Raw genomic sequence first — 20,405 nt, forward strand, 5'->3', positions numbered from 1 at the left:
CTAAGATCATGTAGTGACTTTCTAAGTGTACTCACTACAAAAACAGACATTCTGAAAAGTATTTTGACATTACTGGACATTCAGTCTGGAAGAATTACTGAACTGCATCATTTGTTTCCTGGACCAAATGGAAATTAGAAAAGACACGCTGAATAATTTAAATTCCTATTTCGTTAACATTTGCACCTGGCCCATCACCTTCAAAATTGCATCAAATACTCATTTCTTGTAGTCGCAAAAACTAATAATTTTCTAACCAGAAGTAAGTATTTGTTTGCGTGCAATACTGAAATAGGGATAATACAACTTAATTTTCTAATGTGTTAATCCGGATTAATTCGTAACAGCAAATTAATATATGAAAATTATTGATTTGGAATACTGATTATTAATGTGTTTATTTTAAATGTTATTTTGAAGATCCCTTATGTAAAAGTTGAATATAAAATCTTTAGATTGTTCCTGGACAGTCTGACCAGCTTGGACAGATATTTTCCCGGTCCAAACAAAATTTTTACAGTCAGGTCTGTAGGACCAGCACATTTCGGAATGTCTGCAAAAACCCTTATAGTGCTTTACTATACATCCGTACTTAAATCTTAAACTATCAATATATACATAGAGAAGATGTTATAGCTTGATAACAAAATAAAATATCTGTAACACAATGAGCACCTTACACTCTAGTGAGATATAAAACATATAGTATAACAAGTCACACTTTGTTCATGAAATAATATCACACACTTAGTTTATTAGTGCCTCAGTTAAACTTATATATGTGTAACAACAAGATTCTCATAGTAGAAACATAAATAAAATATGTCAGTTAAATAATAAAATATTATGTTATTCAGTCACACAGCCAAAAAATTAACTATGCATTTTCTTCACAATAAAATCATGTCATGGAAATAAGTGTATTTTATAAAGATAAATAAATAATGTGTGTATCAACTGACAGAAACTTCCAGGAAAAATCAGGATGACATATATAGAGAACATGTTAATTCCAAGTATACATGATATTTACACAACTATCTGTGTATACAAGGCAAGTACCAATATAAACAGGTAAAGTTATGTATCACATTATGAATTCTTCTCTATTATATCTAAAGTGAAGTTTGTCTACTCTAGTCAAACATTTTAATTTATAATAAGATCTAGAGAGACTGATGGCCCTGGGTGACTCACCTAAGATAAATGGCTAGAAAAAGATCACAATTTTTATCTTTCAATGTTAAAATGAGTAAATGAGATCACATTTGGTATGTCATTTTTTACCCAAGCTGCATGATTTCAAAAATATTTGTAATGTCTACTATCAGAAATGCTTAATGAAGAAAAATTCTAAACTCTTGCCAGTCTAATTTCACAAAAGAGGACTTAAATGTCTAACATTACTTAGGAAAAGCTCCACTAGGCAATTCTTTATGCCAGATATCTAAGCTTTTGGCATTCACAAAAGAAGATTTGAATGCATTTCCTATACAACAAGAACAAAATTAATTGACTGCCTCTGTGGTCGAGGGGTTAGAGTCGATGACTTCTAATCCAGTTACCTCTCTGGCGTGAGTTCGATCCCCGGGAGATGCTTTGGTAGTTTAGCAAGGAGGAAGGTAGTCTAGTACTGGTGTAACTCTCCAGGAACGATGGTTAGGAAACTACCCGCCTATATGACTGAAATACTGTTGGGAAAAGGCGTAAAATGAAACAAACAAACAATTAAATTCTACTGACAAAAAGATTAAATTGCTTAAAACCAATAGTTCAAGTAAAACCTTCCAAAAACTTTTAACAGACTGTATAGTACAAATATTGAAAAAACATCTTCCATGTTTTACACCACTAAATATTAACAGTCCAATAAAAAGATTATTGTGCCAGCTCAGGGAATAATTATAGAATGTTGTTGGACTGCTAATGCTATACTGGATATTATAATATCTAAAGAAGGAACAGATTTGTAAAATGTGTAATAAATATCATATTGGTATTTACTTATAGAACAGTCACTCAGCATATATCCCTCACAAAATTTGATACCTGGTGATATATAATAAATATTTTATAAGTCATGGACATGTGTATAACAAGTATATAATTTGCATAACATAAAATAACAGCAGCTCTCATTTGTAAAATAAAGTACATGCTTCCTATCAATATATAACCTCCAAACATTCTAATCTTATTTTCTGTTCTATACACTTATCTAAGCTTAAATGTTGTACACTATTCACTGATGACAAGCCTTGATCACAGTATCATGTTATATAATTATATATCATCAAACAAAACAAACAACATAAGTGAAAATAATTATAAAGCATAGTGTTGTAGATGAATACAATCATGTAAAGATATATCAACAATATAATAAATGTCATTACAGTGATAACGTTCATCATCTGTATGCTCTATGTTACATTGTTTATGTCTAAATATACATTGTAACATTGTTTATGTCTAAATATACATTGTAACATTGTTTATGTCTAAATATACATTGTAACATTGTTTATGTATAAATATACATTGTAACATTGTTTATGTCTAAATATACATTGTAACATTGTTTATGTCTAAATATACATTGTAACATTGTTTATGTATAAATATACATTGTAACATTGTTTATGTATAAATATACATTGTAACATTGTTTATGTCTAAATATACATTGTAACATTGTTTATGTCTAAATATACATAGTAACATTGTTTATGTCTAAATATACATTGTAACATTGTTTATGTCTAAATATACATAGTAACATTGTTTATGTCTAAATATACATTGTAACATTGTTTATGTGTAAATATACATTGTAACATTGTTTATGTATAAATATACATTGTCAAGATTGTTTATGTATAAATATACATTGTTAACATTGTTTATGCATAAATATACATTGTTACACATTGTTTATGTATAAATATACATTGTAACATTGTTTATGTCTAAATATACATTGTAACATTGTTTATGTCTAAATATACATTGTAACATTGTTTATGTATAAATATACATTGTAACATTGTTTATGTCTAAATATACATTGTAACATTGTTTATGTCAAAATATACATTGTCACATTGTTTATGTATAAATATACATGGTAACATTGTTATTGTCTAAATATGCATCATAACATTGTTTATGTGTAAATAAGACATTGTAACATTGTTTATGTCTAAATATACCTTGTCACATTGTTGATTTATAAATATACATGGTAACATTGTTATTGTCTAAATATGCATCATAACATTGTTTATGTGTAAATAGACATTGTAAAATTGTTTATGTCTTATGTACCTTGTCACATTGTTTATGTATAAATATACATTGCAACATTGTTATTGTCTAAATATGCATCATAACATTGTTTATGTGTAAATAAGACATTGTAACAGTTTAAACATAAACAAGAGCTGTCACAGGAGACAGCGAAGCTCGACTAATAAAATACTGGACGCAGTAAGGAGGACAAAATACTAAAGAAAAATCAATTATGTATAATTATGTATTAAGTTATAGTAAAAAAATAACATTTGTTAACATAAATTCCAAGATCAAGGGGAATAATTCTTGAAATAGTCATGCTAGAGTTATGGACCTTGTCACACAACATTTGTGTAATGATAAGAAATATATATTTGAAGTAGACACCTTAAAAAGTAAAGAAGTTATTATATTTCTTAAAGAAAATCCTAAGTTCAAAGAGAGAAAAATCTGTAAATATTGCTTCAAGAGTTATGAACATTGTCACATAAAATGTAATTGATGATAAGGAATAAGTATCTGAAGTTTGAGGTAGATACCTTTAAAAAAAAAAAAAGTTATAATAAAAAAATAACATTTTTCTAGTAAAAATCTAAGTTTATGGGAGATAATTCTTGCAATATTGGTGCTAGAGTTATGAACCTTGTAACATAAGATGTGGATGATAATAACGTAAATATATTTGAAGTATGAAGTTGATCCCTTTAGAAATAAATAAGTAACAGTAAAAAATAATATTTTTTATGGAAAATTCTAAGTTCAAAGGGAGATAAATCTGAAAATATTGGTGCTAGAGTTATGAACCTTGTCACATAGGATGGGGATGATGATAACGTAAATATATTTGAAGTATGAGGTTGATCCCTTAAGAAATAAAGAAGAAACAGTAAGAAATAGCATTTTTTGAGGAAAATTCTAAGTTCAAGGGGAGATAAATCTGAAAATATTGGTGCTAGAGTTATGAACCTTGTCACATAAGATGGGGATGATGATAAGGTACATATATTTGAAGTATGAGGTTGATCCCTTAAGAAATAAAGAAGTAACAGTAAAAAATAGTATTTTTTAAGGAAAATTCTAAGTTCAAGGGGAGATAAATCTAAAAATATTGGTGCTAGAGTTATGAACCTTGTCACATAAGATGTGGTTGATGATAAGGAACATATATTTGAAGTTTGAAGTTGATACCTTAAGAAATGACAAAGTTATAGTGAAAAATTTTTTACCGCATCAAAACTTTAATCTAAAATCTGGACGCGGACGCCGACGCCGGGGCGAGTAGGACAGCTCTCCATATACTTCGTATAGTCGAGCTAAAAATAAAAGTTCACCTAAAAATTAAACATTATTCACTTTGAAAAAGATTTAGTTGAACTAGACAGTAAAGTGTTCATCATAATATTATTACATTATAAATCATAGTGTCAGGCAGTTTAGTATTTCACTTTATACCCTGATATAAATGGAAGACCTGTTCCTACACGATTCTGATAGTCAACGTAATCTTCACCAAAAAAGTTGAGTAAGTAAATTTCCTCTTCAAAGATTCGCTCTCTAAAGAATCTCCAAGATACTATTGTATATCCTACCAGACATACTGGATTACACAGTATAACCTGTAATTCAAAAAAATAATATATCATAATATAGAACCAACAATAAATAATGTCTCAATAAAAATATTCAAATATTTAAAACAGAATATATATACTAAATGTACGATTTAGTGTCTTTTATGAAGTTTTATCTTGATAATATGTAATTATTTATTAGTATTAAAGTCTGGACAAAAAGAAACAAATGGTAAAAACATCAAAATAACAAGAAATGTCTAACAAAACATATGCCCCCTTTCTAGCCCTTGACTCACATTATTGGTAATTTTGTTATAGAAACTTGCCATAAATGGGTTCAATTATGGAAAAAAGAAAAATACTGAAGACTTTGTGATAAATAGTTTTCAAGATAATGAGCAGAAACTATTCTGACCTGTGACCTTGACCTTTGAACTAGTGACCCAAAATCAATAGGGGACATCTAATTAAATATTAGAAATATGAAGACTTTGTGATAAATAGCTTTCAAGATAATAAGCGGAAACCATACTAACATTCAAGATCCCTATGACCTTGACCTTTGACCTAGTGACCCAAAAATCAATAAAGGTCACTTACTAGTAATGACCTATCAGTATCTGAAATATGAAGACTTTGTGATAAATTGTTTTCAAGATAATAAGCGAAAACTATTCTGACATTTAAGGCCCCTTTGACCGTGACCTTTTAACAAATGGCCCCAAGAGCAATACAGGTCATCTGCTGGTTATGAAGACTTAGTGATAATAATCTTTCAAGATAATGAGCTGAAATCATACTACCATTCAAGGACCCTGTGACCCTGACCTTTGACCTTATGACCCCAAAATCAATAGGGGTCGTCTACTAGTTATGACCAAATAATATCTTAACCTAGTAAAATAATGACCATTCAAAATGTGAAATATAAAGACTTTATGATGAAAAGTAACAAACATATTAAGCGGAAATCATGCTACCATTCAAGGCCCCTGTGACCTTGACCTAGTGACCCCAAAATAAATATGGGTCATCTACATGTACTAGTTATGACCGATCAATATGTGAAATATGAAGACTTTGTGGTGAATTGTAACCCAGATAATTAGCGGAAACCATTCTGACATTTAAGGCCTTGTGACCTTGACATTTGACCTACATGTAGTGACCCGAAAATCAATAGGGGTTATCAACTACTTATGACCAATCACTATTGAAATATGAAGACTTTGTGATGACTTTTTTTCAAGATAATCAGCAGAAACCATTCTGACATTTAGGCCTCTGTGACCTTGACCTTTAACCTAGTGACCCAAGAATCGATAGGGGTCATCTACTAGTTAAGACCAATCACTATGTGAAATATGAAGACTTTGTGAGGAATACTTTTCAAGATAATCTGCAGAGACCATTCTGACATTTAAGGCCCCTGTGACCTTGACTGTTCATCTAGTGACCCCAAAATCAATAGGGGTCATTTACTAGTTATGACCAATCACTATGTGAAATATGAAGACTTTTAAATGAACAGTTTTCAAGATAATCAGCGGAACCATTCTGACATTTAAGGCCCCTGGGACCTTGACATTTGACCTAGTGACCCTAAAATCAATAGGATCATCTACTAGTTATGACCAATCACTAGAGGGGGGGGGGGGATAATTAAAACATACAATGTTGATATAAATTTATCACAAAGGTAGAACCATTTGCCAGCAGCAAACTAAATGTTTAAAGGTACATTAAAGGCACACTCTGCCTCAGAAATGTTTTACTTTTTAAGAAAGGACAAAGTATTTGTTTAATTATGTTTATTAATGTTTTATTGGTGGATTAAGAACAGTTAGATGTAAATCAGCTGAAGAAAGTAGTGTTGGATGTGAAATAATGTGTCATAAATGTTGCAAAATGTCAACAAAATTATATTTTTAACTATACCAATTGCGAAAAATCAAAAGGAACAAAAGATTGTTGATGTAAATAAACAATGAGTACTTTTTAGGGAAATGTAACAGGAGACCAAAACTAATAATTTCTTGATAAACAAGAGCGATCAGTGATGACATGTGTCGCCTCATGATGGCCAATTTCATGTTGGGACAAGTTTTGTGACAGACGGACAGACAGACGGACAGTGCATAACTAGACTTGGTACTGATCATTCCTGTAAAGTTTGGATAAAATTGCACCAGTTGTTTATGAGGAGTAGTCCGGACAAGCTTTTGTGTACCTGGCAACACACAGAAAAAAACACCTTTTTATCAAAGGGCCATAACTCGGCCAAAAATCATTCAATGGGAAAACTCGTGCAATATGCGCAAGGACTTGAGCTACAGATCAATTCTGTAAAGTTTCATTTAAATTGCATTTGTGGTATAAGAGAAGTAGTCCGGACAAACTTTAAAAATAAAAATTATTAAAGGGCCATAACTCTTACAAAAATCATTGAACGGGAAAATGCTGACAATATGCACAACTAGACTTGGTACTGACAGTGTTCAATCTAGAACAAATTCCCAGGGGGCCCTTCGGGCCCATTAACTTTTCAAAAGGGGGTCATTTGAGAAAAAAGGGGGCCAAACTTAAAATGAACATCAAATTCAAATAAGCTATTGTATCTTTTAAGTTACTTGTTCACGTACCATATTTAGACCAAAAACGGTTGCAAAATTCCAAAACAACTCAACTAAAAAAAAAGACATTAGCGTTGATACAGGCTCAAATTTAAGAACTGATTGGTAAAGAAACGCGATGACATAATGTTCAAAGAAAAATATGAATCTTACTTTAATGTTACCAGGGATATTTGATAATAATGTTCAGTTTTTTAATCAGGGTCCGATATATAAAGGAAAATCATATTTTGAAATTAGCTTTGTTTATGAAGAATATAAACTTACAATAGTCACTAAAAACATTTACTCTTCTCAATATATCCAAGCGAAAAACAAAGTGTCAACAGGTGCTAAGACAATGTATATTGACATACCGGTACCTTTGATCTTTTGTCAGGGCAGCAGTTCTTACGTCACGCTTAAGATGTCTGTATTGATTAATGATATGCACAATGTTTTAGCGCGACCAGCCAAAGACCAATCAAAGTTAATCTACTTAATTGTCAGACACTCCCTAGCCAATCGTGTTTGATTGCTCCATCTTTAAGACTTTTTTTAATTGGATGAAGGCGTGTTCGTAATAATTTATGCACACTTCTCTATCATTAACTCGCACTTTTCACAAATATATATATATTTTTTTCCTTTAAAGCTATTACATATGTATTTGTTTTGACCGTGAAAAAATTATAACTACACGCACGTATTGGATTATCTGTGACGATTTGTTTTGCTTATAAAAACTGTGACTCAAAAGTACGTAATAGTTACGGTACGAAGAACAAGTCTACATACATGTAGTATTTACAGACACAGACCGAGAGGGCGTAGCGATAAAGGTTTTAAATGGGTTACCGAGTGCAGTCTATCTTACCAACATGCTCTTGTTTTTCAATACAAACTTCAGTTTTGAATTAAGTATTTATTAATATTATTCACAAGAAACTTCTTTTATGTACTTAATCAGGTTTAAGAAAGCATTCTAATGTCATTTAGGGCATTTTCTATGAGTGCGCCCATCGGGCCCACAGTTGATTTTGTTTTGCGCCGGTGGCCTTTTCAGGGGGTCAATGGCGCAATGGCGCGCTCTAGATTGAACACTGTACTGATCATTCCTGTAAAGTTTGGATGAAATTGCACCAGTAGTTTATGGGGAGTAGTCTGGACAGACAGACAGACGATGGAGAAGTGATCCCTATATGTTGCCACTACTCTGTAGAGGCGACACAATAAAATTATAGCATTCTTGAGGCTTACTTGGACTTTAAAGTTGACATGTGTATTATATACATGTATATTTTATATGATATAATATATTACCTGTGTTCCTATACTCCACAAAAACCAGCCAACATAAGACGGATGTCTACATAGAGAGTATATACCATGTGTGACTAGCTGATGATCTCGCTGTTTTCTATACTGTACATAATGATTAAAGTTTGTAGATGCTGTAATCATACTGGCTTTACGTACAATCTCTCCAACAACTGTCAACAATAATCCAAACAAACTGATGTATCTAAATTGCTTCATACCTGAAATAATCCAAACAAACTGATGTATCTATACTGCTTCATACCTGAAATAATCCAAACAAACTGATGTATCTATACTGCTTCATACCTGAAATAATCCAAACAAACTGATGTATCTAAACAGCTTCATACCTGAAATAGTCCAAACAAACTGATGTATCTAAACTGCTTCATACCTGAAATAATCCAAACAAACTGATGTATCTATACTGCTTCATACCTGAAATAATCCAAACAAACTGATGTATCTAAACTGCTTCATACCTGAAATAATCCAAACAAACTGATGTATCTATACTGCTTCATACCTGAAATAATCCAAACAAACTGATGTATCTATACTGCTTCATACCTGAAATAATCCAAACAAACTGATGTATCTATACTGCTTCATACCTGAAATAATCCAAACAAACTGATGTATCTAAACTGCTTCATACATGAAATAATCCAAAAAAACTGATGTATCTATACTGCTTCATACATGAAATAGTCCAAACAAACTGATGTATCTAAACTGCTTCATACCTGAAATAATCCAAACAAACTGATGTATTGATACTGTTTCATACCTGAAATAATCCAAACAAACTGATGTATTTATACTGTTTCATACCTGAAATAATCCAAACAAACTGATGTATCTATACAGCTTCATACCTGAAATAGTCCAAACAAACGGATGTATCTAAACTGCTTCATACCTGAAATAGTCAAAATAAACTGACGTATCTATACTGCTTCATACCTGATGTTTATAGAAACAATGTATAAAAGTCTCCCACCAGAATGGGCATTGCATCATTTTAAATGGAATTTCAAATAATAATCAATAGTTTGTTGCTGATGAAATATAAATGTTTGTTATATAAAACAAATAATTCATATAGTGGATGTTATAAATAAAATTATCACATTTAATACATGTTTTTCCACAGTAAAATGTGCCTGATGACAAGTGGCATAAGAAAATCAGGACATAATTATCACATGAAAAAATGTAACAAAATTCATAAAATTTTACAGAAGATGTATTATTCAACAAGAGCAATGTGATTTCATGATTTGATGATGTCATGAATGAAAATATTGTAGTATAATATCATAATATTAAAATATTACATCTGGTGTTCACTCTGCGAAATATACATTTGTATTTTTAACAAATATCATCTATGTTGAAAAAAGTAAATTCCCAAAATCTTTAACACATTATAAAAAACTGACATATTTTAAAATGCACCTTGAATTGTGATCTGTTACATTTTAATAAAGTTTTGTTAGACCTTCACATGCAACAATAAATACTGTTACACATTATAGAAATATAAAAAATTAACTCCTGTGTATGAGTCAATAAATATACATTTAAGCAGTTTTTATACATAAAGGGAGTGAACTGAAAATTAATTAAGATGAAGTTATGGTTTTTCAGATGTGCACTCCAACTCACTGTTATCTATTTAGATTTTAGTTTCACCACATTACATTGTATATATTCTCTGAACAAGGAAAATACAGAGCATGTTATGTTGTGACCTCTGTGTCATTGGGGGATCATCAAAATAGTGTTAACTTGTGCCCAGTTATTTCAAAATCCCTTGATGAATTGTTGAAGTACTGATAAGTGGACATAGGAACAGTCACGTGACCCAAATGATATTAGGGGCCATTTCTATTGTTATTTTACTTTTGTATAATAAAAGAGGCTATTTGCACATTATTCTATTGTTAACGGAATGGACTCTATTGTCCTCCTTTGTTCTGTTTACAGTTTGATGGCCCCTTTTTATTTATTAATTTATAGTTTGTGGATGGACGTACATCACAGATGGACAGAGGGCAATTAACCGAGAGGTGGGGACTAATCAAAATAGCTTCATAGAAAATATTGGACAAACAAATCATATTACTTATCTACTTATTCAAACAAGGAATATGCTGAACATCTTTTTCACATTTTATTGTTACACATATCTTGTGTAATGTATATGAAAAAGTTTAATTTTCTTTCTTACCTGGGAATAAATACCATTCTAAAGTAAATTCTATCCAGCTAGCAACTGCAGCTATCTTATATTCTGTACTGTGATCTAAAAGGTATGACTCCAGTGTTAATGACCTTGGATTTGTCACAGCTGTAGTGTAATATTCCGACCAGTGAAAAATACTCAAACAAGTGAGGTACCACCCAAAATGCTGCCATTGCCATGTATGAAAATTAATGATCAATCCTAGACCACAAACTGAGCCAAGAAAACTTCCTCTTACAGCAATCTGAAATATAATAACACACATTGTCATAAACAGGTTGATATTATAAATGATGAGTGACATATAATAACAAACATTGTCAAAAACAGGTTGAAATCATAAATGATGAGTGGTTAACAGTGCCGCCCAGTAAATACCAACATGTGAAATCAAGATTGACTTGTTTCTCAAATTACATACATGCATTCTAAATATAAACACCCTACAAAGTTATTCTGCAGAAACTAATATTTTTACAGAAAAAAATCACAGAAAATTTGATTAAAAATGTTGGTAATACGTAGGGCTGTCATTGAATATTGCGATATCGATATATCATCAATATTCATCATCCAATACAATATAGATGCACACTTTCACATATCGATACAAGCCAAAAAAAATTTTTTATTTCTGTTGGTTAATATACCTCTCTATTTTGGCTTATAAGAGAAGTCACTTTTTTCTAGTTTTCTTGGCTAACTTGAACTTTTAACACGTTTTCAAATGTCAGTGACAAGAATAACAGGGAAAAAAAACTTCAGCTAGTTTGTTGTATTTGTAATGTGTAACAAGCATGCAAAATACCATTATCCTAATTCATAACACATATATAATTGATTTTCATTGTATCTACCGTCAAAGTCAATATATCAATTTATCGTCGATATTTGTCTCTGGATATATCGATACAAAATTTTCCATCAATGACTGCCCTAGTAATCTGGTATATACAAAGACATGTCAATGCGAATTTATATGGTAAATTATAATTAAAGCATTGTGCTGGACTTTATCCAATACTATATAGGGCAGTACTGTTAGTCAAAACTCCATGCCATACATTATAAAGTCCCATATGACCAGCTTTTATATGCTTGTATCCATACATCATCTGTAAAGGTAATATTTGAAAGATAACATGTTTATATTATGTAAGAATGTAATTTTAAGTGGACAGATTTATAAAGAGCTCATCTTAGAAGTATTTCAAGGGCATTCATTGGCCATGAAATCCTGAGGGTCATTTTGACTAAGTTTTACCGATTACAAGGTCAAATCCCCTTGATTTTAACAAAATTTGACCCTCCAGTTATGTAATATAATATATACAAAACTGAATCAGGGTCAGCTCAGCCCTAATACGTACTTGGCCCCAGGGAGTCAGCTCGGCCCTTTTCCAACTCGGCCAAATTTTCAATTGTAAATATCAATATAATTATTGGTTTGTTTAATCACTCAATATTGTCGAATAATTAATATATGGACTTATTCAAAAACGTGGAAAGATGTTTTCTTAAATTATTAAAATAATGAATAATGAAAGTTGCCGATTAATCAGGTGATAATTATGTTTGACTCAATCATTCAAATTTGATAAATAACCACCTGCAACTAATTAGAAGCTTATGATAATAAATCGGTACAAGTCAACCCGGCCCCAAGTCAACCCGGCCCCAAGTCAGCCCGGCCCCAAATTGGTCAACCCGGCCCCAAATCAATGTTATTTCTGGTCAACCCGGCCCCATTTTTTTATTATTTATTTTGCTTTAAAATATAAACACTTATCAAGAAATAAAATAAAAATTAACAACAAAAACAATATCAAAAGTTGAACGATGATATCTTTTATTATTTATTTAATATAAAAACTAGCAATATTAACAAACAAGCAACACATGCATAGTTAACTGTTTTTACCGTCGCGAAAGTAAGGTGACGTCTGTCTTTAACCTTAACCTCTCTATGATAGAAGTATTACGAAAAAACTAAACTTTTTTATTGACATATCATAGAAAAGAAACCTTAATGTGTTCAAATCATTACTATGTTATTGTATGTTAAAAAAAGAGAAAAAAATGACCAAAAGCACACTAAAGTGTTTCCATTAACAGTTTTTAAGTAAGATTAATTATAGAGATGCTGCAATCTATCACAGGTCACTGCCTCCTGTCTGTCACGCACAATATATCCACAATCACTACAGTTATCAGTCATAATGTCATAAAGTGATTAAACACTAATTAAACACTATCATTTTTTCAAACACTTAGTAATATTCCAATACTTTTTTTACATAGTAAATATTCTTTGAAAATAAGTTAATAAAAAACTAAACAAATATTAATTATACTGATGAACGTATTTAATAAAAACATTCAAATGAACTGAAAAAAAGATTGTTAAAAACTTAATTTATACAAACCTTTTAACTCGAAATTCTATGCATTTCTTCCTAATTATCGCATTAACACTCACGAAACCATCTTTAGTTTACATCGAATCATGGATTTATATATGTAATAGTGATCGAATAAAGACATGAAAGATACTATTTGTTTTTCACAGCTGTATACCTTTTTTGTTTATTCATTGCTTTAAACTGTTTGATTATCACATCTGAAATAATGTTGATGTACATATAATTGTTGATGTTATATAATTATTCATTATCACTATTGCGTATTAAAGTCTTAATTGGCGCAATTAAATTTACCGACACTTTTAAGCCAGTTCATGTTTTTTTACTATTGTTCTATAGTTAATAATATTTAATTAATAATAAATCATTTTTATTCCATCATACAACAAAATGACCTGAATAGTTTTCTTTGAAAATATATATTTTGGGGCCGGAATGACCGATTTTGGGGCCGCACTGACCAATTTTGGGGCCGCATTGACCAATTAAGAATACTGTGGGGCCGGATTGACCAACTTTGGGGCCGGGTTAACCAATTTTGAGGCCGGGTTGACTTGGGGCCGGGTTAACTTGGGGCCAGGTTGACTGTAATTCTAATAAATAAACACGTTATTTTAATTCATATTTTATGGAAGATTACTTAACAAACTTAACAAACAAAAAGTATAAAAGGAAACACATTTGTATAATATCAATTTTTAACGAATCTGCAAGAAAATCATGACGAATTTCTTCTAAATATACTTTAATTCTGCATTTCTAAGTACAATGTACAATTATATAAGAATAAACCAGATATCTTTTATTTTGTCATTGATAACATTTTTGGCCTTAACAACATGCAAGTAATCGAAAAAAATGTTAATACGTTTAATTTCTTTTTTTAAAGAGGGCCGAGTTGACCTGTGTCGAGTTGACTCTTTAACTTTCAAAATTATGTATAAATGTTTGATATTTTATGATCAATACATTTGCATCATAATAATATAAAATAAAATAATTATATTGATGATAAAAAACACCTATGTACTTAAAACATTAAGATAGAAGTAAATTTACTTTCGATACTGTTCAAGCTGTCAGACTGTGAAGATGCAGCGGAAATATCACTGTAAATGTAATATATCAGGGCTTGAGTTAGGGGGTGTAAATGTAATATAATTACATCTGTAAATGTTATATATCAGGGCTTGAGCTAGGGGGGTGTAAATGTAATATAATTACATCTATAAATGTAATATATCAGGGCTTGAGCTAGGGGGTGTAAATGTAATATAATTACATCTGTAAATGGTAATATATCAGGGCTTGAGCTAGGGGGTGTAAATGTAATATAATTACATCTGTAAATGTAATATATCAGGGCTTGAGCTAGGGGGTGTAAATGTAATATAATTACATCTGCTAAATGTAATATATCAGGGCTTGAGCTAGGGGTGTAAATGTAATATAATTACATCTGTAAATGTAATATATCAGGGCTTGAGCTAGGGGGTGTAAATGTAATATAATTACATCTGTAAATGTAATATATCAGGGCTTGAGCTTAGGGGGTGTAAATGTAATATAATTACATCTGTAAATGTAATAAATCAGGGATTTGAGCTAGGGGTTTGTAAATGTAATATAATTACATCTGTAAATGTAATATATCAGGGATTGAGCTAGGAGGTGTAAATGTAATATAATTACATCTGTAAATGTAATATCAGGGCTTGAGCTAGGGGGTGTAAATGTAATATAATTACATCTGTAAATGTAATATATCAGGGCTTGAGCTAGGGGGTGTAAATGTAATATAATTACATCTGTAAATGTAATATATCAGGGCTTGAGCTAGGGGGTGTAAATGTAAATTACTTACATCTGTAAATGTAAATTATCAGCGGCTTGAGCTAGGGGGTGTAAATGTTAATATAATTACATCTGTAAATGTAATATATCAGGGCTTGAGCTAGGGGATGTAAATGTAATATAATTACATCTGTAAATGTAATATATCAGGGCTTGAGCTAGGGGACGTCAATAATTACATTTGTACAACATCAGATTGATAAACAAACCACTTTAAAAAATAGTAGTTCTGGCTTCCATAACTTTATGTCGCTTTTATTTTGACGTTGCGACAGTAAAGTTATGGGTCAACCCTATTTGCAAAGGCTACCAGAATTTGGCAATTTGTGCGCCGTACATAAAAACCTATTAAAATCACACTTAGGGAAATATGTACTGTAGAGAATGTTTACCATTATGGAGTCTGCTTTCACATGAAATCTTGGGACTTCAAGTTTTGGAAATTCTAGCATCTTTTTTTAGTAATGGACCATACACTATTTATAGTAAGTGTTTGATTTTAAATAAAAACAAGCAAATAATTCATGGATCATCACACAAAACAATATAAATCCAACATGTTTTTTGTACAATGTCTGTTATTGAATAAATACACTGTTATTCATAATTGCAAAGACATGTTTTCAATTAAAAATAGCATTTGTGTCACGGGTCACCAAATGTCATGCAAAGATATCCGAACCTAAATTCTCGCTAGTCACATGATAATTAGAGTAGCAATGGCGGCGAATTTTATGTAAATTTAATGTGAACCCGCTGATAAACTTTGAGGCATTATTTCATCAATCTAACGTTCTGTGTTCAAAAATATAGACTGAAGTGTCCCAAATATATGTAAACTACCTGTATTAAAATAGCTTTTGTCCAGATCACCCAAATTTATTGAATTACAGCATGACATAAATATGTCACGGTTCTGGTTGACTTTCGATACGGGATTTGCTTCAGCGAACAGGTCTAGCACTACTATAAAACCTGTTTGCTGAAGTACCTTTAGCTAAAAAATAGCATCTTTTCATAAATTAAGTTCCCAAAAGAGTTCCTGTCACGGTCAATCACTCTAATTTGTTTTGGCTAGCAAGTATTATACAACCTGTGGGTTGCAGCTGGTAAGGCTAGTCACTTATATTTTTTTTTACAATTTTTGGCTGGTTTTTACTTGTAACTTGAGTTTAGCTAATAGCATGATGCAACTGGCATTTTCTTTATTTAAAAATATACTTATTTACTATATATGTAAGGTCAGATCTCTTGCCTATCTATTTTCATTAATCGACAGCACACAATATAAACTACATGTAAACTAGCTTAAGGTCTTCCGCGTACCCGTTTATATACTATGACATGACGTGAAAGCTGAAGGCAACCCCGTAGGGAAAGTCCACCAATAATCGGGCCAGGAATCTGACACGCTCGTATTCATTCATCGAACATGCCATGAAGTAAAGTGAAGCATACCTTGATAAAATTATATATAATCTTTTGATAAGCCAAGTATGGACGAATAAAAATCTTATTACCAACATAAACTACCTAATAGTTTCTGACAGGTAAAAATTTCGGCACTTGGCCGTCATATTGCCAAAATGTTTGACCACGTGATTACAAGATTGACCTTTATGAACCCATGTGCTTCCAATATTTTTATAAATTACTTTTTTTAAAGATATTGAAAAAGGTGATTTACTGACTTTTATATTCAATAAAATCATATTTAAGTATTAAAAAATTAATAAATATTAAATAAAAACATTATCTTGAATAAAAATATCGAAATCATGTCAACAAAGATGCTCTAAATATAGTACACGAATCTATTCTAATCGGTTCCCGCGAATGACGTCATACGAAGTCTCAAGTGGCACCTAAATGTCATGGCCGACTGTAGTCTGCGTAATTGATGTTTTACAGTCAAATAGGCAATTTTAATGACAGTATTAATATGCGGAAAGTCCGAGCTGGGCCAAAGGCCCCGCGAGGGCTCTAGCGCTCTTAGATAACATGTATGAACTATGATGCGTATCAATTCAAATGAAATCAAATTCAAAAGTAAATGAAAATTTCAAAAAAATATATATCCTATACCTAATGAGCTATGAAAAAATCCTTAGTTAACAGGACGCCGCCATTTTAAAATCCTTTTGAGCTAAATATAGATATCACAGCGCTTTTAATGAGGCCAAAATAAAAAATATGTCTGGTTCAGGGAACCCGACCGACCCTATTTTTTTACCGCCGACCCTAAACTTTTTTTTTGATTTTCGGTACGAACATTTTTGGGTACGAAAATTACAAATGTGAAAATTTTGTTTTACGATGCCTGTTGAAATAGCCGATGAGTAACAATCTTAAAATAATCAAAAAATATTTAATCTTTTATGATCAAAATCAACAACAAGTAGAATTGTGAATGTTTCTGCAGGAAACAGACAAATTTTCAATTGTCACATATTTTCGCGATGCCGCTTTTTATAATTAAAAAAATCGTAGCCAAAAGGAAGATATGTTCTGTTAAAATGTGTTTAATAACACTTAAAATATATTTAAGAATTAAATTAATTATTAATAGTTGAGATGGAGCCATTACCAGTATGTGTTTGTAACAATAATGAATATTTTCTTTTTTAAGGGAGGGGGGTGTAAGGTCTGATGATGTATGGGTTTTGAATTATATTTCAAATCTTTTCAATCACTTTTATGGTACATTTTTTTCCATTTGGGACATATTACCATTTTCCTGAATAAGCCTTTTCTCTGTTCAAACTCTGACTCCCCAACCCCTTACTCTGCTATACATGTATCATATTTGTCAATTTAACTGCATATAAGTGCAGCAAAGATGGCTTAACATATTCAATGTGATCTGGAACTCCTACTTTTTTGTGCTTGGGAGTCTCAAGACTCCTTCTCTGTGAGAACCCTGCAACTGTTGGTACCAGTTGCACATAATTATATATCTATAGACTTGTGCCCCCTGAAGACCATTTAAATATGTTTATTAATATTAAAATTATATATACAGTAGATGTGTTATTTTGATCCCCGGAATAGTGCATGTCAGATGCTCTAAGCTTATAATACAGCATTATTATTATATTGTTACAGAGGTGACCCTTGATCTTTTAATTGTCAGACCTGTCAGATGCAGGTTATAATAGTACAGCGGGTGATTCAAAGGGAAAAGGTACATAATAAGCAGAATAGAAAGCAAATTAGTATGAATACAGGTGCTACATGGTTTAATGACTACATACAAGAAATAAACAACACAATATCACATGTTGATGGTTTATTACAAAATGGTGTATGCATTGATTGATTACAATCTTTGTTTAAGTATGTTAAGCAAGCAACACCACATCTATATATGGAAATTAAGACATTCTCCCAACCATAAAAAAAAAAAAAAAAAAAAAAAAAAAAAAATCCCTACCCTCCTGATTTTTTGGACCAATGTTTCCTGAACCAGACATATTTTTTTTTTTGGCCCGAGCATCTACATAATTCAGACAATTGCTAGCAGACGCATGCTTAATAACACTTCCGGTGAAAGAATGATGTACAACATCAGAAAATAAACATTCATTTCATTCATAAGATCTATAGTAACGATGTTAAATGTTAACAGTTACTTTTAAATCCTTTTTGATAAATAAGCACATTAAAAATGACGTAAAAACAACATATGTGATTAGAGATTTACAGAAAATGGCGGACGGGATTTTCCAAACGCTGACGCATGCGCAGTGGTCCCTCTCCCGATGATAGGTTGAACACCACCAATTTATTCTGTTTCTGTTTACGGTACAAAATACCTGCATTTACTTATTAACGAATTGCATGATAGATCTGGTAAACATGTACACTAAACATGTTATGCTTAAATCATAATTATAAGAGCTTTCCGCGCCTAATTTCATATTATTTTGATACTTTAATTGGTATAGAACAATGTTAAAATAATTGTTTTATCGTAGAACGCACAAGAATTGATTGGGTCAAGTGTATTTGCAAGTGAAAAATAAGGTTAAATCAACTTATGTTATTCTGGTTAGGTTTCGTAGCGGGTCTAATCCAAAACTTTAATGCCGCATCAGATGAAAAACAAAAATGCTAAATAGAGGCTTATAAAGTTTTGGAAGCCAGAACTACATGTAAACATGTCCGTCCATTTCTTCATACCCCACCCACTATTTTACCTTGTAGGCGTCCTTAGAGTTGAAATAAATCCAGACGACACAGTTTATCAGGACCACGTAAACTATATAAATACATATCCACCATTCCTTCCATAAATTGAGCAAAGTCTCACATGAACTAAAAAGAATATAAAGGAGAAGAGATGTCAATCCAAGTAAAAAACTCGAAAGTGAAATATCTTCAGGTGCGGACGGCGCCATGTTGATTTTTACCATACCATTCATTTTATTAGCGTTGTCGTCTTTGCTGCGACAATATTCGTACCACGCCGGTTTGACTAAAGATTTAGAGTCTTTCGAGTATTTGATAAATTATCAGAGAGTTTAAGACATATCTTAAAAAACAACAACAAAAAACTTGCGAGAGAATTACAGAAATTGACACTAGGATAATAATATAGGCCTATTATTATTATGAAATATCCACGAAGTTGAAGTTTATCTTAACACAGTCATAATTATATATAATATATTCATTACTTATTGCCAAATAACGATGATATACATGTACAGTGAGAAAAATAGCAGTGAACAATACATGCACAGTTTTCTGAAGAATTGAAGTTAATAAAGGAACAAATAATTTAAGACTTGTACTTGTCAATAATATAGTTTTACAGAAAAACAACATATTAAGAGATACGTTTATGATTTGCCCAATATAAATATTTAGCTATGGCACATATATATTTTTCTTTGAGTCTGAATGCTATCAAATTTATTCATAGTCGGCCAATGGCAGTATTATATACATTGTATGGTTTAAGATATTTTGGTGTATCAATAACATTTATTACAAAACAGAACATATCTTTATACTTAAATAAAATTACCTAACTATCTGATAGTAGGATTAACAACACGCACGAAAAAGA

General features: G+C 31.2%; 1 protein-coding gene across 1 annotated transcript; it reads right to left on the minus strand.

Moving 5' to 3' along the window:
• Window positions 1-4,615: 4,615 nt before the first annotated feature.
• On the minus strand, window positions 4,616-19,755 carry LOC132725632 (protein-S-isoprenylcysteine O-methyltransferase-like). The gene is made up of 4 exons (XM_060710805.1): window positions 19,531-19,755; window positions 11,040-11,298; window positions 8,804-9,021; window positions 4,616-4,910 (listed from the first exon to the last, which is right to left on the minus strand). Exons 1-4 carry the CDS (start codon window positions 19,753-19,755, stop codon window positions 4,728-4,730), a joined length of 885 nt encoding a protein of 294 aa, XP_060566788.1. The 3' UTR covers window positions 4,616-4,727.
• Between the last annotated feature and the right edge of the window lie 650 nt (window positions 19,756-20,405).

Source organism: Ruditapes philippinarum, unplaced genomic scaffold (assembly GCF_026571515.1).
Source record: "Ruditapes philippinarum isolate M1 unplaced genomic scaffold, ASM2657151v2 ctg3299_1_1_1_1, whole genome shotgun sequence".
NCBI lineage: Eukaryota > Metazoa > Mollusca > Bivalvia > Venerida > Veneridae > Ruditapes > Ruditapes philippinarum.